This window comes from Eriocheir sinensis, chromosome 7 (genome assembly GCF_024679095.1).
Source record: "Eriocheir sinensis breed Jianghai 21 chromosome 7, ASM2467909v1, whole genome shotgun sequence".
NCBI lineage: Eukaryota > Metazoa > Arthropoda > Malacostraca > Decapoda > Varunidae > Eriocheir > Eriocheir sinensis.
In genome coordinates this window covers 22,300,930-22,323,885 of record NC_066515.1, presented here as the reverse complement: position 1 = coordinate 22,323,885, position 22,956 = coordinate 22,300,930, and the positions used below count along the sequence as shown (strand labels likewise).

Here is a 22,956-nt window from a genome sequence, read left to right as displayed (position 1 = left end):
AAGGGTTGTCTGCTGAGTCATGGTGTGGTCAGGACCTTGGGGTGCTATTAACTAAAAAATGGGGACCATACACCAGGGGGTGCATCACTTCACTCACCCGCCACCTCCTTCCCCGAGTCACCATGAGCGACCCCCATGCAGCTACCATTTCCATTCTAAACCACTCTTGGCAGGATCGATCAACTTGCTCCAGCCATGAGTTACGTGGGCGTCCCCTTGGTCTCCTCCACTCAAGGTTGTCTCGTACAAAAACAACCCTACAAGCAGGATCGACGTCCGGGAGGCGTGCCACACACCCATATAGCTAGAGTTGCCGTTCACGAACTAAGCTGGTAACAGGCCTCTATTCAGTTTCATGAAGTAGTCACTGGTTCAGCAGGAAGTCATTCCAGCGATACTCCATTATCCTTCGAAGGCACTTGATACCAAAGGTATCGACACGCCTCTCCGAGTCCCTATTCAGTGTCATGTCTCACAGCCATACAGTTGCAAAGCATATACCAACTTAATGTGACTAGAGAGATACTCCTCTTGTTGACTGATTTCACGTGGAATTTCTATTGCTTGCTTGTTCATAGGGATTCTAATCTTATTAGGAGCCTTAAAGTTGATAATTACTATCTGGTATTATCCATGGTTGTTGTCAGTCCACCAGTGTCTACACCACTCGATCATGCAATAAAGGATGAAGGTATTCAGTGTTACATTATTTACAGCATGAACCCTCTAAAGAAAGGAAAACCACAAGGAGGTAACACAGTAATCCCTCCTGTATCGCATCTATCGCACCTCCCGAAATTGACAATCTTTCGGCCACTCCTCTGAACGCTATTATAGGAGCAGTGAGTAGTGGGCTTTTTTTTCATTACTGTTTACTTTTTTTGCCCTTGAGCTGTTTCCTCTGCTGTAAAAAAAAAAATGTTCGGATGTGGGAGTATTCGGATAGAGATTTGGATACTGTCTCCAATCCACCACTCGGGTGCTGTTATTTTTATTTGGAAAGGATGGAAGGGGGTCCACAATATACATAAATCATATAATAATAAATAATAACAATACATGTGTGTGTGTGTGTGTGTGTGTTGAAAATATAAATAATAATAATTTTTAAAACCAACTATACCTGCTTAATGGTACTGGTATCGGCATCAAATGTCTCAGTACCAGTACTGTAAAGTGCTCGTCCCAGGCATCGAGTGAGTAGAATTTTGGGGCAGAGACCCACTGGGCCGATACACGGTTTAGGGAGGAGGCGGGAAGCACCATGCGTGAAACCAAGCAGCAAACAGGTGAATCAGGAAGCACGAGTGGTTCAATACATGTAAATCTTGATTTGTCAAATAATGTGCAGGGCATCTACACAGGTGCATGTTAAATTGGCAGTTAAACATACCAGAAGCCAGTTCGAGTAATGGCGAGGCTCGAAAAATGGCAGTTCGGATACGGGAGGGATTACTGTATATTGAAAATGTATACATGGATGGACTGAATTAAAATTGCCTTGAGTGTTACACAGTGGCGAGCTCAGAACGTAAAAAATAAAACAGTTGAGTATAATTATAATTACAAAGTAAAAAATAAAATTTTGAAGCAACACATTCTGCTTCCTGGGTGGCAGCAATGGAGACGAGGACGGAGAAAGTCCAGGACAAAACTCAGTCTGAAAGGGAGCAGAGCAGCGCCACGCCTCGCAGCACCCAGTGGTCCTGGCTGAGGTGCGTGGGCAGGCTGACGGAGATGACGTAGTTGGTGCAGTGGCCCGTGGTGGTAAGGGTTCCCCGCCGCTCGCTTGTCTTGTATACAGGACAGGAGTAACTTGGCTCATTTGGGATCTCGCTGTGTATCATTGGCCGCAGCCAGATCTGTCAACACACCACACGTCCCCCACGTCATTATTGTTATAACCATTGTTATTATCATCATTATTACCACTATTAAATACATGAAAAATAAATCAAATTCCTTTTGTGGTGCGCATGAATTTAAACCATGTAAAGAAGTTTTTCGCATTAGAATAACTGTAAAAAAAGTAACGGTATTATAAGTAAAATATTCTCAAGTGAAACTGAAAAACACATTGAGCAAAAAGTAGAGCGAATGTAAGCCACTACAGCCATGACCAAAATGCAAGTAAAATAATAACAATAACATCGAGTCAAGCATGTAAGCAGTTAGCGGTGTAAAGGTGGCCATACCGGTGGTATGTTTTCGTGCAGCCTCCTGGGCAGCGCCTCCTCCAGACGGTTATTGGAGATGTCCCAACGGGCGCCCTCCAGGAACAGACCCTTGATGTAGGTACCCACCTCTGGCGAGGGGCTATCCTCATCCACCTCCAGCACCTGCCACGAGAATATGTCAGCCTCCTCAGACACAAAATAGGGTAAATTTTGTGATCTTTGTGATTCTTGTTCAGAATTTATTTCTTTTCCATCTTTCATATAGCTCTTGGTCCGTCTTGTATCATCGAAAAAAACAGCAACTAGATTTCACTAGAACTCCTTAATAAAATTCATGATACATTTTTTCTTTACAGCAGTGTTTGTAGTATACGCATAACATCCCAAAAATCATCAAACGCATCGAAGATTCTGACAAATGCTCACAGTAATGAAGCCACGAACGAACCAGATAACCTCACGCCTGTTCCATCTTCCATAAATAGTTCAATATATTCAATATTTGCAGGATTGATGATCGTTCTCAACCCATCAACAATTAAAGCTCTCACTTGAAGATACAAATGAGGGAGTGGCACCCACTGAGTCTTCTTGAACTATACTTTTGCATTTTTAATTAAACAGCTCTATAAAGAATATTAGAGTGAAGGAATGCAATATTGACAGCAATAAAACATGGTTATGATTGACACCCAGTCCTCACTTAAAACTTGAGTGCTGTAGATAACCCTGTCTGTCTTACCTTGAAGTGGAAGGCGAGCTGGTCAATGGCAAGGGTATGTGCACGTGCGTGGTTCTGCAGAACTGCTGTCAAGAAGGATTGTGTGAAGAAAAACCCACTCAGCCAGAACACCTTGGGCTGCCCCTTGTCATACCACCCCTACAATGCCACCACAAGAGGAGACAATGGGAGATGAGGTACAGTTACTCAAAAGATAAAAATACCTCCAGCCCTGGCTGAAAGGTCTTAATTGTGATAAGTAGCATGTAACAGTGACAGTATAACAATAACAGTGCTCCTAACATCTGTATAGCCACATAAAGTTGGGGCTAACCACATGCTTTCATCTTACCTGAAGGAACTGGAGTCGCTGTACAAGGTCAGTGATGTAGGAGCCCAATCCCTTAAGAGTTGGATATGACCTTGCCCGCCAGATGGAGGGGACTCGGCCAGTCCTGACCCCCACCAGCACCTCTTCAATCTCATCTGTCAGCCTCTCCGTCCCTAAAATGTGTTGGTAATCCTTTCAATATACTCTGCATTTATGGGACAAGAAAAATATATCTTGAACCCATTTTATATTCTAAAAACATGTTGGTTCCCTTGAATACATTCTGAGGCATAAAGAATGTTCCAATTCCATATTCTACAGTCATGGAAGATGTTCAGTCTCTGGCCCACACTTTGTATTGCTGGAACAAGATCAATATCTATATAGTTTACAAGATTAATCTCTAGCAAGTTTATATTCTCAGGAAATGCTGACCATCCCTGACAACCATTTCAAACTCTGTTAACTTGCCACACTCAGATAGGTAGTACCGTATGTATACATTGGTCTACAAAACAAACCAAGATCACAAGAAAACAGAAATCCCTAAAACAAAGGCAAATTTCTGAATATCATCCCCTTTCACACTACAACTGTTTTCTGTCAAACACACCTATGCCAGAACATAAATGAAAAAAAATATATATACATATAATCTAAGTAGCAAAACCCTGCAGTTGCCTTAAATAATCACAAAGTCTTAGCTGACCTTCAATAGCTCTCAGCACAGCATGAAGTGTGGTGGTGATGGTGTTGTTGAGGGTGTTGTAGCGGCTCATCTCCTGCACCAGCACTGTGTTGAGACTCTGCTCCCGCCGTGTTGGGTACTTGGCGAGCGCTGCATCCACGTGGAAGGGAGGAGGCATGCGACCCAGGATCTCCTCACAGGTTCTCCCCACGGTGTCGCCCTCGCCACTGCCACCATCACCCGCCGAAAGGGAGGTTGACTGCAAAGGAATTTCAAGTGCTTAGCAAACAGAGCAGGTTGGAGGGACACAGGCATGACTTAATGAAGCTTTAATGAGGTACTGAAAACATGAAAGTGACCACTCAATTTTTTACAGTAGAAGGGGCAGCTCAAGGGAAAAAAATTATATAATTAATTATATATTGTGCTGCTGTCACGAAGCAGACAGTAGGAGTAGCGTTAAGAGAGGATCAGATTTGGTTAGAGAGATGATTTGAATTTAAGAGGTAGAAGACAGGTAAGCCAAAGAAAGATAGGTTGATTATACACCAGCCACGCCTGTGGTTCAAGTCCTGGCTGAGGTAGAAGACTATCAAGAAGGGAACCTGATGAGGTGAAAAGTCTTTGACTTGATCTGTCCAAAAGGGCTATGTATGGAACCCCCACAGGAGATGCATACTCCATACATGGGCAAACAAGGTCCTTAACCCATAAGTGTCGGGCTAGAGGACTATTATCGTCCTCGCAGTGCGCGGGCAGTGTTGATAGATTTTGAAAAATAGGTATCTTTCATCAATGCCCCGTGTGGCAATTTCAAAAGAAAACATAATAATTTATACTGTTTTTTCATTGCCAATCCTTCCTCTCCACGATGAAATAAATTTGAAGTGCCTAGGTTGCAGCACGGCAGAGATATGATGTTGGGAAGAGGTGCTATTTTTGACCAAGTCGAGCGTGTCGGATGGTGGGTAGAGATGATACAAAATGTTTAACATCAAGTAGGCTGATTTAACAAGGGTTAACCCTTTCATTGCTAAACGCTCGCAGCGAGCATTAGGCGTATTTGCTGGTGGTGCTAAACGCTCGCTGCGAGCTCCACCCGCAGTTGGCAATACTCCCTTGCCAGAATCTGAAGGAGAGATGTCCGCAGTTCCCTCAATATGGCTGATCATCCCACACACACCGACATAAGTGTTAACATTCAACACTCCCTGAACGTGCATGTATGTTTGCAAGAGAGGCATACATAACCGACTCCTATAGATCTGGATCTCCTCTTTCCAATGGTGTTTTTGTTTTTTAGCTGTGATGAATAGTTTTTGAGATACAGAGGTTAAAAGAGACCCCCCATTGGGCTGCCCGACTGCGCCTGAGGGGATAGTCGCGTCTGCACCGCGCGCAAGGAAAGGGTTAAGATATGAAGTTCCCAGTTGAGATTTGAAATTAAAGACAGATCAAGAACGCTTTGTGTAGAAGAAGGGGACAGCTGTGTGCTATCAAAGAATAGGAGATAAATGAGTGCAAGGTTGTGCTGAGTTAGGTGGAGAACTGAGTTCCTTCTGCCCTACTCAGAAGAGTTAGTTACAATACTAACAGTTATAAAACATGAGGTTGAGTAGTATGCTTGCCTGTGTTAGAAGAACAGCTGAGAAGAGCTTATTGGTCTCAGCCTGATCCTTGTTGATGCTTGCATTGCTGTTCATGCCAAAGACGTGAGGCGGGGCATCCCGGGGCAGCTCTGATATGTGCTCCAGGAAGTGGCTGTGCTCCCCATCAGAGGGTGTGGTGTACACTCCTGGTGGGGGAGAAATGAGAGGCTTGCTTGGTATGGTGAACCTCTTTGGTCACCCTTGCTAAGTCAGTATGTCAGAATATGTAGTAAAATAAAAATAGATTTCATAAGGAAGACATTTTTTCACATAGCACCTGGATTATGAGAGTAGAAAATCTAAAATATTGTATGAGGCAAAAAATAACATTAAGGAGTCTACAACACTAAATAATGACTTCACAAAAGAGAGAGAAGATAAAGAAGTGGTTTCTTACAGAGGAAGTGGAGGGCTTTGTGTTGAAACTCTGTGAAGAAAACTACAAAAATAACATTCTGTATGAGGGAAGGGTAAAGAAGACATCCCTCAGTGACTGCTGGAGGCTGTGAATAATATGTAGTGTAATATATACCATGTGGATCAAAGGCATGAGGGTTCTCCTTCACCACCTCTGGGCTGTAGAAGCATCGCAGGATGGTGCTGAGGGTCCTCCTGTCACGCTCGTCAGTCACCTTACCCCCATAGTTGCACTCTGCTGTAAGGTAGTGGAGGGCATCCCAAGGGATCTCCTAAAGGGTGGAAGGACAGGGACAGAAGGGAAAGGGGTGATGGATGGAGTGTAGAGGGAAGTGGTGAAAGAGTGAAAGGAAAGGATATGAAAGTTTAGAAGAAAAGAGGAGTGTAAATAAAGAGAATGGAAAGAAAGGAAAAGTGTGTGGCGGGAAAGAAGAGAAAAAGGTTCAGTCAGACCAAATATATTCCTCATTCAATGTCTTCCCCAGTAATAGAATCCCCTTTAACAGCTTTTAAAAGTTTAAGAATGTGTTTACTCAAAGATTTGATTTAATCACCAGTTACTTATTTTCTTAATTATTTAGCCATTTAATTAGGAATTATTATTTTCTATATTATTATATTATATATGAATTATGAATTATTAATTCTATACTCTATTTAGGTATCATAAAACTTATCTAGTTATTTATTATCATATTTAACAAAACAATTCTACTTACTTGGTGTTACTTAATAATATTATAATTCAAATGCTTATAAGAAAAAGAGAAGAGGTTTAATCAAAGATAGCCTGCAATCATACAGAAGCCATGGGAATCACAGCCTCTCCTGCTGAAGATCCCAGAGCGGTGACTCTCAAAGGATGAAAAGGTTGCGGATACAGTATTCAGATCCGTGGTAGCAAAGTACACAAGTTAAGAAACTACTCTCATGGGAAAATGCAGAGATGAAATTTAAAAGAGCTGTTGGTCAAGGTAAGAGTCAACAGTTCAGACCAAATCTAATACAACTAATAAAAAACTCACCCTCCGGATAAAAGGAAGATGAGATTTATAAAATGTAGACATGGGAAAGAATAAGGCTAAAGTCCAGAGCCATGCTGAGGACACGTTACTAGAGGCCCCTCGGTACACACAGAGAGAGGTGACTCTTTATCAGTCCATCAGAGTCGCTGGGAGAGTGAGAGAAGCAAGCCATGACTCAAGGCCAAAGGGGAATCAGCTCACCATTTATGGGGCAAAGGTCCAGGAGGGGCGGCGAGGGTAGACCATGTTATTAAGCAAGTTCTCACAAAAATGAAAAGCAAATACACGCTGGATGCCATTACAAGCAGGGTTGTGGTAAAGATGATCCTGTAACTCAATTTTCTTTAAGGCTGAAGACAAAAGTTTAGGTTATCAAGTCTTTGATACAGACATTTCCATCCATAAGCTTTAGTTCAGCCTGCTACATGTCACAATTCTAGAAAAATATGGGAAGACTCCTACTTTTATATGTGCACTGTTGAAATTTAATGGTGGCAGTGTTGTTCATAAGCTTTGTGTGATCTGTGTTATTCTTCTAGTGAATATTTATGAATGTTCATACTTACAGAGTGAATATGCTTGGGTGTGAAGTGTGTCATTCCACTACTGAATCTCACTAAATATTCGAACTGGCAGTGTGTTTGTAAGCTTTGTTGTGAATTATCATTTGTGTCATTCCTCTACTTAGCACCTGCAACACTATCAAGTCATTCAGCAATTAGTTATTAGAAATTTACAGATATCAACAACAGGTAGGTATTTAGCATGCCTGTACATTCCTGGAATGAATACATGGGTGAGATAATTATTTCAAGCTAAAATTATGTATTTTACACTTATCATAGTTCAAAGGTAGATACAATGTGTATCATATATACAAGAACATGTTACTCCCCTTGATGCTCTCCACTCACCACATAGTTGTCCAGGAGATTTCTGAGCTGCTGGGCAGAAATTCTTAAATCTGTATCTGAGAAGGAATATGGTACATTCCAGCCCAACGGACCAAAGAGGCGCCGCTCCTGGACAACAGCATGAAAGAAGCAGAGTGAGAACAGCATGCGGCGGAACCTCTCTGAAGACCCTGATCCCATCAGGAAGTCCGGTTCTGACAGTGGATCAGCAAGGTACAGGCTGGAAAAGCAAGAGTCAATTAGGCAAAATTCTTCAATTGCCTTTAATTTGTATAATTTGTCTCCTTGTACCTCTTAATATTTTCCCCGTTTCATTCCCTCCTTAATTCATGGACTTACCGCTTAAGGTTTGCTCTGAGTCCCTTAGGAGGCTCTGTTACCATCTTGATGCTTGACTGAAGGACAGAAACTGGGAAGTGGGCTGATGGGTAACTGGTAAGCCACAGCCGAAAGTCAGAGTGGGTTGCCTCAGGGTTCAGGTCTTCACACAGCTGTGAAAAGAAGGAGTGAAGACTTAAGGCTAAAACAAGGAAAGCAAAAAAGAGGAACATAAGAGAGACAGGAAAAGTAGAGATGTGAGGAACTTAAATGTATGCAAACACAAGAATGCAGTAGGAATATGAAGGTCAAGATTGAGGGGAAGATTGTAAAGTGATTTGTGAAAAAGAAAAAAAAAGAAACTGAGAATGCAAGACGACAAAGCAATCTGAGACAAAAGTAAGGAATTTCATTAGACAAAAATATACAAGCACAATAGAAAATTAAGCTTTGAATAATTCTACTAACCCATTACATTACTATTCCATTAATTCTACTAACCCATTAATTACATTACTATTCCATTTATACTCACACACAAACCGCTAGACACTTTTCTCTCACCTTCTCCAAGGATGGCATGAAGGACTTGGCCAGGTGACAGTTCTGCAAGAGGACCCAAGTGCCTGTGCGAGCTCCCTCCTCTATCAGCTTCCTGGCCACGGGTCCCTGGCCCTGCCCCAGTGACACACTCTGCAAGCGGTCTCCTCCCATGCCCTGCCAGAGCCATCATTGTTAATAGGAATGAGTTTTTTCTGGTGCTCACTCTGCATGCTGCTGTTATTTCTGAAACTTCTCTCCTTATTACATTTTTCATAATATCAATCAGCATTTTCTTATGATTACTACCACAGCTTCTGCAGATACTACTACTACTACTACTATTACTACTACTACTACTACTACTACTACTACTACTAATAATAATAATAATAATAATTCCACTATAATTACAGTATCTGATGGAAAATAACTGCAGAGTACAAAAGCTAACCTGGTCCTCAGCAAACTTTAAGAGGAGGTTGGTGGGGTCAGCACCAGGAGTGAGGAGGAAAATAAGTGGCAGGCAACAGTTGGAGTCAGCAAAGGTGCGGGCGAGATCAAATGGGGGCGGCTCAATGTACGCCTTTCCTAGCAGATCTGTGGAAACCCATGTGAGGTCAGGTGATGTTACCATACTCTTTCTTTTTCCATTGTTAGTGTAACTGTGTAGTTACTAACTAAAGTACAAACCTAAAATAAAAAAATAAAAAAAAATAAAAATTACATTGAAACAGATTGCAATCTTTCACCTCCCCAACCTATTTCCCATACAGAATAACAAAGTCTGACTCACCTGCCACATAATCTTGAACAGCTGCCACCACTTTGTCAGGCCGGAGACACCTCAGCACACACAACAGCTGCATGCGAGTCAGCTCCTCACCATTGTCCAGAGGAATGGTTTCCTTCTGCGGGTCTTCAGACTCAAATACTGTACGCCACTCCTGAAGGAACTTTGGGAAAAGCTCCACCAAGTGCTGAGAAAATTGAAGAACATGTTTGTCTAAAATAGCTCATTTTCTTGGATATTTAATACTCTTTATGTCCCTTGCCGAACTGCTGACTTTCTAGATAATTTAGTATAATTAAAGTTCAATGCTTGAGAACAATACATTCTACTGAGCATCAATAGTTCATGTTTGACCCCACTCAAAGCCTTAGCAATATATCATTTTTGTTATCATTTGTATTCCAATTTTCAGCATTGGTAGGGCAGGAAAAAAAGGGTAACTATTGTGTCAAGTATTCTGAGCAAAATTCCTGTAAGGGGCTACTATGAACCTTGACTTCTTGTACTGTGAGTTATATTCCTTTGAAATGACTCTGAACAGAAAATAATGAAATGCCAAGATATGTTCCTCTACTTCATGTTTCCAGAATTAAAAATACAGGCCTAAAGGCTTCCCTTGCAAAAGAAATTCAGACATCAACAGTGTGCCCAAGCTTAGACTTGTAGACAATATAATAAAAAAGACCAAAGTGGAGATGGCAAAATCTACAGCCAGCTGCAGTTATGTCATAGGCAAATGCTGCATTTCATCAGTGATTGTTTGAAAACAGATAAACTTCTGAACGTTTCATAGAAAAATCCCATCACTACCCAGCAAGGCAGAAATTTTCTAATAAAGGTACCTTGAGAGACGGCAGACAAGACAGCCACTGGAACTGCACCCAAGTGGTCTCTGGCAGCCACTCAGGGGCAGGGTTTGGGGTGGGGTCACTGGCCAGAGCCACGCCCCCTGTCAGCAGAAACAGCCACTCACCATCCACTATTTTGTTTTCTGAGCGCTGCAGATTGACACACACCAGAAATGAAAACACCAGTTTATCCTGCAGGAGAAATAAAGATCAATGAGACAGAGGAAGAAATAGTTGTAAAAAAGTTAGATTAGGATATCTAAAGAGAAACTACCTGCCAAGTATTATACATATCATTTTATAGAATATAGAGGGTCTCATCAATCTCAAGAAATACAAAGAAAAATCAAAATATCTATGCACTGATATAACAAACGCTTATGATGTACTGACTAGCTTTTAAAGTTATTTCTCTTTATCTTGCTTTTTCTTACACGCAAAGCAGCATCTAACACATTTCAGGCAGTAATTTCTACAGTGCAGCTTAACTCACAGAACAGTATACACCACTGATGAAGGTTGAAAGACTGAAGGTCAAGACATGAACCCTTCTACACATACAGTTGACCAGGCACATTATCCAAGACAAATATTTCAATTCTCTACATATGAAACACCAACTAAAGCATTGTAAAGTTTAGATACTTCACTATATTCAGTCACCTTCTCAAACAGACCAGTGCACACATTATTGTACAGACTGAGTGTGAAGTGGTTCCTAAGGGCCTTGAGACGATCTGGCAGCTCACTGGCTTTCTCCGAGTTGTCAATGGAGTTGGAGAAAAGATTGATAAACCAGTTGAGGGAGAATTGGTACATGGGGTCCAGGGCCGCCAAGTCTCGCAGGGTAAAGAAGAGAATGGACGCAGTGACAGCAACAGGACGATAACCTAGACGGGTGGTGTTGATCTATAGAAAAAGGGAAGAAGAAATAATAAGCTGATTTGAGACTTCTTTTTCACGATGAAGATGTATGTTATCACAATCATCAATGATCGTACTTGTAGCAGACTCATTCTGTTTCTATTTGCCCACTTTTGTTATCTGCCTCTCAACTCTTGTTGCTCTCCATGTCAGTCTTTAATTTTTCACTTACCTTCTTCTCTGTCTCCTCAGCAATGGTCTGTTTCTCTTGGGTCTCCTTCACCAGTCTGTTGGCATCACTCAGGATGTTGATTGCTGTCTCATCCTCAAGAATACTGCCCTTCGAGGAGGACAGAGTGGAAAGAATGCGGTCCTCTAACTCCTTGAGGTTCCTGAAAAATGAAGATGTTATGAATTTGTGAACTTTTACTTACACTGTCTTAATAACAACTATCTCATTTCATAAACAACTTTACTTGATGAACTTGCTTCTTGTTTTGGGCCGTCTGGAGCATAAGTGTCACCCTCTCCTCCTCTAGCTCAGGCTTCTCGTGAGCCACCACAAGGGCAAGCAGCTGGTCCTCAAGCCCAGCACCAGTCAGGGCAAAATTGACAAGGGTGACTTTGACAGAAACTTCAGGGACATAATTAGGGTTACTCAGCTTTGTTGTAAGGTACATGCTGTCAAGAAAAGGTAAAGGTAACTTGTTATTAAGACACTCTTGCTATGCATAAGGACATATAAAGCCAAACTGTGGTACTTCCTAGATCTGTTTAAATCTATATTATACTTTTAAAATTTAATCCTGATTATTTTCATTGCATTAATACTAAGCAAAAACATAATCTTTCTTGAATTCCCTAAATCTGCCTCTTCCATCTCAATAATTTGTCATATATTTACTCTTATTGTTTGTTTTGCATTTTGAATAAAATCACCTTCATCATTTTTTGTGCCATACCGAAAGTCTGCAGAGTACTCAATGGTGGCATCCCCCAGCTTGATGCAGGTGGAGCCACTCTGCTTGAAAGTCTGCTTCAGCAGGAGAGGCTCAAGGATGGGATCAAGCTCCTCTGCGACATTCTCAAGCAATACCTGATATCAGATAGGTACATTTTAAACTTAAAAATCTTAATATATCTTTTTAGCGATTCTAATTGTGGTAAGTATTTTCTTGTTTGACAATTTTTAGGTTCTATGGTCAATATAGCTAAATATACTCACAGGCTGGCCAAATTGGATGCAGTTTTCCAGGGTACGGATGAAATCTGGGTCAGAAAGCTTCACCACCTGGAGGGAATTGTCCTTCTCCATGTTCCTTATCCATTTGTTGGCCTGACCTTGAGGATCAATGAGCAGTGGCCAGCGGGTTGTGTTACTGGGCAGGAAAGGAAAGGTTACTAGTACATCATATGTTCTCCCTCCTTGTATTAGAATTATTTATTAATTTTGAAGTGCCTCTGTGGTTGAGTGATTAGAACACCTAGTTATGAATATGGCTCTCTGAGCTACCTGATTATGACACCATTGTCAATGCTGAAAGGGTCAGTGGGAAGGCCATTCAGTGTCCAGTCCCTGATAGTTAGGGGATCCCCAAGCACCTGGAGGAAGGAGGAGTATGTTAAGGTTAATAGAGACTTAATAGTTCAAGCAGAAGTTATCCATGTGAGAGGGAGCAACTTAAGAAGATATAAGAAAAGTTGATGAAAGAATGAGAATTGCATGCTATGGTATCCATGGTCTTTCTCAGAACAAGATATTTTAGTATGTGTGTCCATGAGGAGTTAGCAGACAGGAAACTTTCATTAATTGTCATCTGTGTAGTGTCTGAGGAGGAACTCACTGAGGCAAGAAGAAACTCCCCAGAACAAGGAACACCTCTATCACGGCACTCCTGCTGCCAGCGGGCTGTCTGCTCAGCCCTGTACTCAGGGGTGAAGGCTCCCAGGTAAGCAATTACACCAGCGGCTAGCAGCATGTCACCTGTGCAGGGAAAACTAAGTCAATCCCCCTTGCAATAATCCCTTACAGGCCACACAAAAAGTTAAGTGTATAAGAAGAAGGCCTACACTATAGTGATTTTCTATGTATTTCATGATTTACTGTACATGTAAACAAATACATCACCTGTTAGAAATATGTAGACCTGAGCAAGGTGGTGAGCATTGTCAGTCCAGCGTGTTTTCTCACCCCCCAGGGCCGCTAGCAACTGCTCAGCACGATCCTTCTTGATGCTACAGAGCTCCACCTGATAACAGAAGCACACATACCAAACAAAATTTATAATGGAAAATAAGGCTATCAGCAAAAACTGAAATGACAGACATGACCTGACACTCATTCACAAAGCTGCCATCTCACCGTCTGCTCAAGTTCAAGTTTTTCCTTCTTGACAGTGTCAAGCTCTGCCTGCAGGCCTGCTAGCTCCTCCTGAACACCTCTCAGTGCCTCCTGCTTCTTGCGCAGCTCCCCCATCAGGCCCTGGTACTGTTGGTCTGCTCGCTGCAGTGCCTCTCGCTTGGGTGCAACCTTGCGGTCCACCTCCTCGTAGCGCTCCATGGCCAACACCCACTTGCACAGGCCTGACAATGGAACATTTTACACACTAAGCCTTATTAACAAGCAAATTTTGCAGCATCAGTCAGTCATTATACAAACCTAAAAGACATGAATGAAATCAAGTGACTCACTCTCTGCTGCCTTGGATGCCACCATGATCTTCTCTGGTTTGAACTCCTGGTTGTCTCGGTACTTGGAACGGATGGTCTGAATGGCCTTCTGACTAATGTTTTCTTTATCAAAGTTCAGCAAGTTTTCCTGAGAATAAATGAGAACACATATGAGTGACTTTGTGATAATGTTTAATACTTTACAGAAAAGGAAAACCATGAATTGAAATGATCGAGAGTCGTGTCCATAGATTAGTATCTAAATAAATTACAGAACCTTGTATTTTTTTTTTTTTTTGTAACAATTTATCCTGGTGAATTAAACCATCCATTTTTCTTCTTTTATATTACCAACTATGATGTATTTATATTTACAAAAAGGATGAAGAAATAACCACTGTATTATTTGATGAAAGTAGGAATGTTATCCCGCACTTAAAAACTCCAGTAGCAATTTTAAGAATATGAATAAGTCACCAAAAAGAGATTGCTGCCAGACTGACCTTGAACTTGATGTCCCCAAGAAGCCTTTTGCTGACTGACCAGTATTCCTCCACCATCTTGCCGGTGCCTTGAGGGTCTGGCACTCGGTCTGGCTTCTCCCCCTACAAGAGTGCAAAGAAAAGGGTGAGGAGAGGAGGGTGAATTAAGTGGAGTATGAGGAGGAATGATGAACGTTAAGTGAGAGCTATGTGAATCTGGAAGACAAAGTTTGGCTAAAGTAATTAAAACATACAAAACATGAAGCACAAACCAATATCAAGGATGAATTTATAATATATTACTACTAAATAAATTGGAAGAGAGGTCATAGTAGTAACAGTGGTGATAGTAGTAGTAGCAGCAGTAGAACAAAAAGTAGTAGTAGTAGTAGCAGTAGTAGTAGTAGTAGTAGTAGTAGCAACAATGGTGGTAAAAGTAGTGGTAGTCCTCACCAGCAGCACACACACAGCCTCCATCACCAGCTTGACGCCAGCAGGAGGATTCTTCATGGCCTTGATGAAGACAATGTCATCCTGCTTGATGGTGTTGAGGGCAGCCGTGGCTTCCTCCAGTAGTGGGAGGGCCAAGTTAAGCTCAGCCTCACACTCCTTCCTGATCCCATTGGCAGCCTCGGCAGCTTCGTTGGCCACCTCTTCATCTTGCCTTACTACACGTTCAACCTGACAAAAACAATAAATTACTAAAAATAACGGAACTGTGACACAGGATTCTTCATATCATGCCAAATATAATCATTGAAAATCTCTTACATCAAGCCACAAGAGACAAAGCAACATCAGGACATTACAGCACACATCACTTCTTTCTACTATGATGTGTTCCACCTCTTACCTCAGCCACTTCCTGCCTCCGCTTTTCTACAACAGCCATTTTGTCTTCCACCTCCCGAGTCTTGGTCATAAGGATTGGCTGGAGATTGAGAAGCTCCTGTTGCATGGAAAGGACTGAGGTCTCGGCCTCCTCCAGCCTGTCCAGCCCCGTTGTGTAGCGACACTCAAGCTTCTTCACTTCCCTGTAAGCACATCATCCAATACACATGGATTCTTCTCTCTTTCTTTCTATAATATTAATATCTCTTAGTATTACCTACATTTCTCACCTTTATTCTCATCTTTATATTTTTTGTTTCATACTTTGGCAGCAGTTTTTCTTGTGAAGCTCAATCTATGAGCATCCACAATGATTTAGGATTATACATAGCACCTAATATTAGACCAAAGATTCTACTTCAACCACAAAAAATCTGATCCACTGACCTCCTCATCTTTCTCACATGCAATAATGTCCCTTACCCCTACGCTGAACCTTAAGGAACAACTGACCCTCTGCGGCGTTCCAAGATGACCATGTAGGTGTGGAGAAGTTGCAGGTAGGAAGTGGGCGTCACGTAGTTGTAGCGACGGAGGTGCGTCAGAAACCTGACATGGGAACAAACACTCTGTAGGTCATGAACAAGGTATAAAATTTAAGCAAAAGACAGTGCTGCTGTGCTTAGGAAAAGATGTCTGATGTAAAGAGCTTTAATTTTATTTAAAACTCCCACCTGTCTGATAGCTCCTGTGTGGAGGTGTGGAAGTACTGGCAAAGAGAGACACATCCTTTAAGTGTCTCCTCAGGGAGTTCTACACCCTGTAGGAGCCTCAAGGCCACTGCCTCTAAAGCATCCTCTGGCCATGCCTGAGAATATTAAAAAATCAAGTGTATGGAAGCAGAACACATTGATTTATTATTTTTTTCTTCAATACTGTTTCATAGAAAATGTCTAGAATCAATCCAAGGAATACTATGAGTATGAAAGTAGTGAGTCGTTGAAATAGAAAAAAAAGTAAGGGTACAAATGGTATGAATGAGTGTAAAGAGGAAATACCTGGAACCAGTCAATGGTACAGCAAGAGAGGAGTGCTGGGAACTTCCTGAGCCTGTTCCTGAAGGCCTCACCACAGGGGGAGAAAGCAAGCACCACATGAAGCTGCTCCCTCACCCTCTCCACAAACAGCATCCACAGGGCTGCGGGACTTCCATCCGTCTAAACAGTAGGAAACAAAATATATGCTGCACTGCTGCACTTTTAATATATAAAAGACTAACTCTGTTTACTTTAAGTACAAAACATTGTTGAATTACACTGATAAACTTTGATTTATAGGTTGGTATTCATTTACCTTTATTCTTTATGAGTAATTTATCATCCATTAACAATGAATTTGCCAATAACATGAATATCACTCCAAACACTTCATTAGCTCACCTGTTTACTCTTGTCCCGCTGCCTATCAATATTCCTCATCTTGTCACAGATGGTGTGTTTCTCATCTGATGGGAACAGCCCAGGGATCTCCCCAAGACTAAGGATGCTGCTGATGGCTTCAAGGAATATCTCATCTTTGATCTGAGATGAAAGAGCACCATTATCTCAAAACTCAAGGACAAAATTTTGCCCCCTTATTCTGTATAAAAAAAGAAACTGCAAAATATCCATGCAAGCAAAAGAAACAATAAATAAGCAAAATATATCAATAGAGACAACCTGAGTGTCACTGAAGAGGAAGACAATGTGCTGCTCCCCGGAGCCTGCCTTCTTCAGGATGGTCTTCAAGTCCTCACGCCACTCTGTGATGCCATAACTGCGACTCATCTCAACCTAGAAGAGAAAAATCTCCATTCACTTTCATCCTCAGAAAAGAATAAAACATCCTTCCAATTCCTTTTGCATCATGTATACTGGGTCTCAGGAGGTGAATTGCCTATTCTGAGCAGAGATCCATCACTTCTGAGGTCTGATCTCAGTCGGGGAGGGTACTGGCTGGCAAATGTGTCTATCGTGTGGTCAGACCATGAATTGCACTTCATAATAATTTTTCTTTATTTTTCTCTCTTTTTTTACCTCAAACAATTCATAGTCAGTGATGTGGGCAGCCAGACGTGTGAGGGAGTGCCTGCCGCTGCCTCCCACCCCCACCAACATGGCATGTCCTCTTGGCTGCCGCAGAACTCGGCAGATCCTGGCCAGGTGTTCAAGGGCAAACCTGAGGGAAGAGGTGGACAGGTAATCCTGGAAACATTTAGCCATACTTAATTATTCTCTCTCTCTCTCTCTCTCTCTCTCTCTCTCTCTCTCTCTCTCTCTCTCTCTCTCTCTCTCTCTCTCTCTCTCTCTCTCTCTCTCTCTCACCTGAACATAACAAGATTCATGGGTTTCTTGCTCATGTTGTTGAATTCGTGTAGGTAACCCTCCACCACTGAACGCAATCCCTCCAAGTTTTCCACCTGTAAAATTATTAAAATTATGCCACCTAAATACAAGTGTTCCACATATATATTTTATCTGCAGTATCTATCTAAATCCAATGCCCTGCTCCCTCACAAGAACTTCCCTTTTGGAGAGTGACCACAGTAGAAGCATCTACAACTTTCCCAGCTCCACAACTCTCTTTCAGCCCATTCAGCCCCTCACCTACCAACTCTCTCTCTCCAATACTCATCCACCTTACTGATTCATGTAACTGGTGGTTTTCAACTGGCAGCTGTTCACTTAATCCTGCCCTCATATGCTCACTTCACAAAGTCATCCTTTAAATAAAGAAGTGGAGCTAAGTGCATCAACAAAATGGTAGGGAAAGAGATTGTCTGGGTGAAAGGGTGAGTATTATATAGAGAAAAATGTTAAGCACTTTCAAGAAAAACCTAGATTTGCCAAATAAGTTGCACAAGCCTTTCCTTTCTGAAATGCTGACATTAAGTTGCCAAGGCTGACTTATGTCATTATTAAACATGCTTTTATAAAAAAGATAAATGACCAATGATTGTCAAAGCTCACCTGCACATAGTGGCGACTCTCACTCTTAGGGTCAGCAAAATCACAATACACAAGATTTCTCAAGTCTCCTTCTGTCACCTAGCAAAGAAAACAATGTGTTTCAAGAACATCAAGGGATTTCATTATTAATACCTCTTATTCCTAAATCCAGATCATTTTGAAGTGACTTACATAGATTTACATAGATATTCAAACCACACTCACCACACCATCTCCATCCTGATCCAGTTCACTCATGAGGTGGTTGAAGTCCTCATTCAGGTGATTGGCACAGGCGGCTGAGATGCGGTCCAGCAGCCACTTACGATCATTACCGTCCACCAGGCGGTCATAGAACACCCGCATGACCTCATGAACCCACAGCTTCTTCATGGAGCGAAGATCCTCCATGGTCTCCGGCACCGACAGTAAAACACCCTGGGAAACAAGCCAAATGTTTTCTCTCTATTGAGCATTCCTTCCCTTACTATACATGCTTACATACTGATACTCTAATACACACACACACAAACACCCCACCCCACCCAACCTGTATGACTCTGAAGAAATCCTTGAGGTTGAAGATGTAGTGTGAGCGTGAGGGTGTTGGACGGAGGTTGATGGCAGCAGAGCGATACACCTCCAGCGTCCCCATCACAATCTCCCCAATACAAGGGTCAAACATCTTGCTGAAGCCACGTGTATCAAGATGCCACAGCAAAATCTGTTTATGAAAAACTTGAATCTTGGAGTGGTCATTGCTCTATGAAATGCTTACATTTTATTCATCTGAGTGAGGTTTTACAAAGGAGAGTAATATATCATGTCAGACACATTTCCAGCTGCTTCAAACATGATGATCCCAGCTGGAGAAAAGCAACAGGATCAACAAAACATGAGTTACTGAAGAATTATCATCATGGTTATAACATACACAAGCAAAATTTCATGAGACAAGAGTGGTTTTAATATCGTGATTAAAAACATTTTGATACCTAGAGCTCATCTGGTGACATGAATTTACTCTATTGCTCTTTGCCTTCTTCCAAAGGTGGTGAGTAGAGCAATAAAACAGACCTTGGAAAATATTGAATGAATGGTGGCATCCTCAAAGTCATTGACAGCAACAACGTTGAAGTGTCTCAGCAGGCGCGGCGTGAGGGAGGTTCTGCCACTCTCTCTTAGACTCATTGTTGACACCAACTGGAACAAGAGGTAGTAAGAACATTTTTCAATTTTTCATACAAATTTCTCCCCAAAAGTGAATTCTTATTCTATTAAGATCAGTTAGCATCAAAATGGTAAGGAATCTAACATTAATCTGTTATATTTAAACACCAAAAACAAAAGTTACAGGAGGAATTGAACTGAAGGGCAAAGTCTTGGGGCTTTTTAGAGTCAGGTCTTTTATAATTTCTTCACCATATACATCTGATGTTCGTAGCCCCTTTGGAACCACAAAAAAATTAGAACTCACTTGCATGTCTTCCAGATGAATTGGTTCTACTTCTTTCCTAATGTCATACCAGGTGGCATGATCCACCAGCTGCCGAAGTAATTCCAAGGGTGGATGGGTGCCAAATGCATCTGTCTGTGGCAGGTTGAGGTCATCAACAAAGAGCACACATCTCTTGCCCACTGGTGGTCCATACACCCCTGGCAAACACGTGGGAACAGAATGAGTTGTGTATTCTTAGATGCCAATGGATGACTCTTTAATGCTAGACAGTTCACAAGTTATACATATATCTTTACAGTAGTCCCTTGACAATATAAAATTTCTTATAGGCATACTAAACAATAACTACAATTATTAACTGGTGAGTGCACCAGCCACCGAACATTTAGAAGTTCAAGATGCAAGTAGGGATAAGTCTTAACTAACCCTTCTTCCGCTTATCTAAGCTGCTCATGACTAAATCCTGAACATGGGTGGTGGTGGTGTGTGCTGAGAAGCTTAGAAACATAGGCTTATACACATCACTCTTCAGTTTGTTTCTGAGGAAGTCCTGCAAATAAGAGAATAAATTTGTTAATACCGCATCTTCAGGTCAGAGATTTGACTGACAGTTTTCAACTCCAGTCAATAATAAGGCAAGCAAATTATCTACTGTATTCAATGTTTCTCTTCTGGACACCATTATCTGTCTGAAGCAGGATGCGGGATCCAGCCACAAAAATAAACAGCAGGAAAATAGGCCATACTACAACTCACACATAATCTTTTGAACTATCACCTAAAAATAATGCATAAACAAATAAAAATTTACTATCATAAACCCAATTTATATTTTTTTCTCAGAACTCCTGAGGTTCACAAAGCATGATATGACTGGTGATAAAAATTACTTTGTCTTACCGAGACATAAACAGACTTTCCAGTAGCAGGCGACCCCACCAGTAAGAGAGGCTTTGCCTGTGAAAGAAGAAGGCTGAGGAGGGCTGAGACTCGAACAGTGGTAACAGTGGGTACAAGGATCTGGTGGGCTGCTACATCACGGGGGATGGAAGCAGCATTAGCAAGATCCTCACTCCATTTCTGCCAGTACCCTCGACCCTGTAAGTAAAATGTAAATTACCAGCTCAGTTGAAGTCAGTTGAAACTACACTCTGAAGAACCACAGAAATGAAAAGATGAAAGCTCAGCATCAAAACACAGCCATAAGAATTATGCATTAAAAATCAAGAAAATAAGAATGCAGGACAAAATGAAGGCAAAAAAATTGAACGCTACCTCTTTACAATCATCACAAGAAGACTCAAGACTTACCTCCTTCACAAACTTGTAGTGAAACACAGTGTCATCATCTGGAATAGGCAGCTGGTAGTCATGGGGAGGCGGAGGAACCACCCCGTACCTTATGAGGAAAAAGGATGAAGGATGTTATAAATATATTTACAAAGGATCAGTAGCATTCAACATAAAAAAGAAACTGAATGAAGTAAAGTTTGAGACAGCAGCACAAAAGTTCAAGACAATGCCCTCCATGGCTAAATCTCTGACTCACTTCTCCACTGTTTCCTTGCTGGGGTCACCATTAATCAGTTCCCGAAGTAGGAGGTCAAACTTTGCCCTTGAGGCCTCGTCTAGTGGCCCTCCAAGTGACCAGATGGCAGAGAAGAGGAAGATACTCTGAGGAAGGCAGGGAGCAGCATGGAGAGAGGATGGATGGCAGAAGACAGAGAAGAGCCTGACGTTAGTTGTGACACTTAATCTTTTTACTACCCTAATACTAAGTCTAATGCATGATTTTAAAGTAGAATATGTATAAGAACAAAGACAATGAAAGGGTAGCTACATATGATTTTAATAAGGTGCTAAAGTCTCATATCCTTTTATGTTCAATACATTCTCTTTGGTGCATTACACTCTGCACAAGGATACAGTAATGCTCAACAAAATCTTTCAGTCAGACACTAACCTCAAGGTGAGCACGAATGTCAGACTCAGGGTGGTGCTTGGTGTAGGCAGGGTCTGTGAACTCATCCAGGAAGCAGTCAAAGATGTTCATGAGACTCTGCACCAGGTTCAGGTCAGTGGTAGGGGAGACACCCTTCTGCACGTAAGACTCACTCCTCTCCAGCTTGAACCAGAGGAGGTGTTTTCTGACAAAGGAAAGGAGTGGAGGCACAAAGCGGTGGAAGAGGGCAGTAAGGACAGCCTTGTGTTGCTGTGTGAGAGTCTGAGGGAGTTTTGCTAGCCACGTCTCCACTAAAGGTCGCCAGCCCAAAGCTAGCGGCTCCATGTAGACCATCCCACAGCGAGATACCTGATAAGAGAAAGTATAGATAAAGAAATTGGTGTCATAAATGTAATTATCTACTAGTACTACAACAACAATTACTACTATTACAACTCCTATTGCTGATTGTATTGCCATTACTATTCCAACAGCTAATGTTTCGGCTAATATTGTAGTTGCTACTATCACTACTAGTACAACTAGCACTACTGACACCAACATTACGCATTTCTATGTACCGTGGCAGGGGAGGCATTCTCAAGGTGATGAACCTCAAAGATGATGTTGGTGGTGGAGGAGAGGCAGATAATCTCACCAGACATGAGACACAGCTTCTTGTTGTCATCCAACACCGAGTTGATGTTCTCAATCCACACACTGTCTACTGGCCCATCTAACACTATCCATTTCCTGAATATGCATGGAGAAGATAAGAGCTTTCCAGGCATTCAATTTACTTTGCTTTTGTAAGACCAGAGCATCAGCAAAAGGTACTGAATTCATCTGAATATGTACAAAGTAAATTTCAATTAATTATTTCAGCTCTTTAACCCGTAAGCTGCGGGACTGAGATTCTGAGTGCGTCGCCTAGTGCGGCTATATCAGCGAGAGATTGACCTTCAATAAATGATATCTAAGTTACATAAGCGTGTCATATAATAATACACACATCATCTGTAGCTCGAATGTGTGTGTATCCTGCATATTTCTTCTTTTTTCTATCACAAAAATGTTTTCTTTTCTGAATGAAAGAGCTGTTGCTTTTTTTTTTTTTTTGAAAAGCCAAAAAAAGAAGGCTTAGCCAGCAGCAGCGCTCAGCCGCAGAAGAGCCCAGCAGAGTTTTGCAGAGGTTAATACTAAAGATTGTTTAATTCCTCTGTTTTACATATATTTGATGTTTCATTGATAGTTTTGGCTACATATGGATGTGAGTGATGAGTGAATTGTTTCATTCAGA

The 22,956-nt window shown here is 41.6% G+C and overlaps 1 protein-coding gene across 4 annotated transcripts in view; it reads right to left on the bottom strand.

Moving 5' to 3' along the window:
* Positions 1-1,652: 1,652 nt before the first annotated feature.
* LOC126994712 (dynein axonemal heavy chain 7-like) overlaps positions 1,653-22,956 on the bottom strand; it is a 68,744-nt gene continuing 47,440 nt past the window's right edge. For all 4 annotated transcript variants that reach the window (XM_050854006.1, XM_050854019.1, XM_050854012.1 and 1 more), the window contains 44 exons: positions 22,238-22,409; positions 21,678-22,025; positions 21,264-21,388; positions 21,026-21,113; positions 20,615-20,812; positions 20,141-20,264; positions 19,733-19,911; positions 19,333-19,458; positions 18,806-18,979; positions 18,481-18,693; positions 18,277-18,354; positions 17,632-17,726; positions 17,344-17,485; positions 16,987-17,100; positions 16,708-16,848; positions 16,327-16,485; positions 16,003-16,136; positions 15,782-15,877; positions 15,291-15,471; positions 14,891-15,118; positions 14,459-14,560; positions 13,977-14,103; positions 13,648-13,868; positions 13,414-13,534; positions 13,130-13,269; positions 12,799-12,887; positions 12,511-12,664; positions 12,248-12,381; positions 11,775-11,966; positions 11,518-11,677; positions 11,085-11,330; positions 10,416-10,613; positions 9,577-9,760; positions 9,235-9,380; positions 8,805-8,957; positions 8,262-8,413; positions 7,923-8,142; positions 6,099-6,255; positions 5,546-5,712; positions 3,939-4,176; positions 3,251-3,402; positions 2,920-3,057; positions 2,196-2,339; positions 1,653-1,862 (listed from right to left, as the gene is read on the bottom strand). In XM_050854006.1, the coding sequence (XP_050709963.1) occupies positions 1,656-1,862; positions 2,196-2,339; positions 2,920-3,057; positions 3,251-3,402; positions 3,939-4,176; positions 5,546-5,712; positions 6,099-6,255; positions 7,923-8,142; positions 8,262-8,413; positions 8,805-8,957; positions 9,235-9,380; positions 9,577-9,760; positions 10,416-10,613; positions 11,085-11,330; positions 11,518-11,677; positions 11,775-11,966; positions 12,248-12,381; positions 12,511-12,664; positions 12,799-12,887; positions 13,130-13,269; positions 13,414-13,534; positions 13,648-13,868; positions 13,977-14,103; positions 14,459-14,560; positions 14,891-15,118; positions 15,291-15,471; positions 15,782-15,877; positions 16,003-16,136; positions 16,327-16,485; positions 16,708-16,848; positions 16,987-17,100; positions 17,344-17,485; positions 17,632-17,726; positions 18,277-18,354; positions 18,481-18,693; positions 18,806-18,979; positions 19,333-19,458; positions 19,733-19,911; positions 20,141-20,264; positions 20,615-20,812; positions 21,026-21,113; positions 21,264-21,388; positions 21,678-22,025; positions 22,238-22,409 (7,057 nt within the window). In that variant the 3' untranslated portion in view covers positions 1,653-1,655. The remainder of the gene's footprint in view (positions 1,863-2,195; positions 2,340-2,919; positions 3,058-3,250; positions 3,403-3,938; positions 4,177-5,545; positions 5,713-6,098; positions 6,256-7,922; positions 8,143-8,261; positions 8,414-8,804; positions 8,958-9,234; positions 9,381-9,576; positions 9,761-10,415; positions 10,614-11,084; positions 11,331-11,517; positions 11,678-11,774; positions 11,967-12,247; positions 12,382-12,510; positions 12,665-12,798; positions 12,888-13,129; positions 13,270-13,413; positions 13,535-13,647; positions 13,869-13,976; positions 14,104-14,458; positions 14,561-14,890; positions 15,119-15,290; positions 15,472-15,781; positions 15,878-16,002; positions 16,137-16,326; positions 16,486-16,707; positions 16,849-16,986; positions 17,101-17,343; positions 17,486-17,631; positions 17,727-18,276; positions 18,355-18,480; positions 18,694-18,805; positions 18,980-19,332; positions 19,459-19,732; positions 19,912-20,140; positions 20,265-20,614; positions 20,813-21,025; positions 21,114-21,263; positions 21,389-21,677; positions 22,026-22,237; positions 22,410-22,956) is intronic.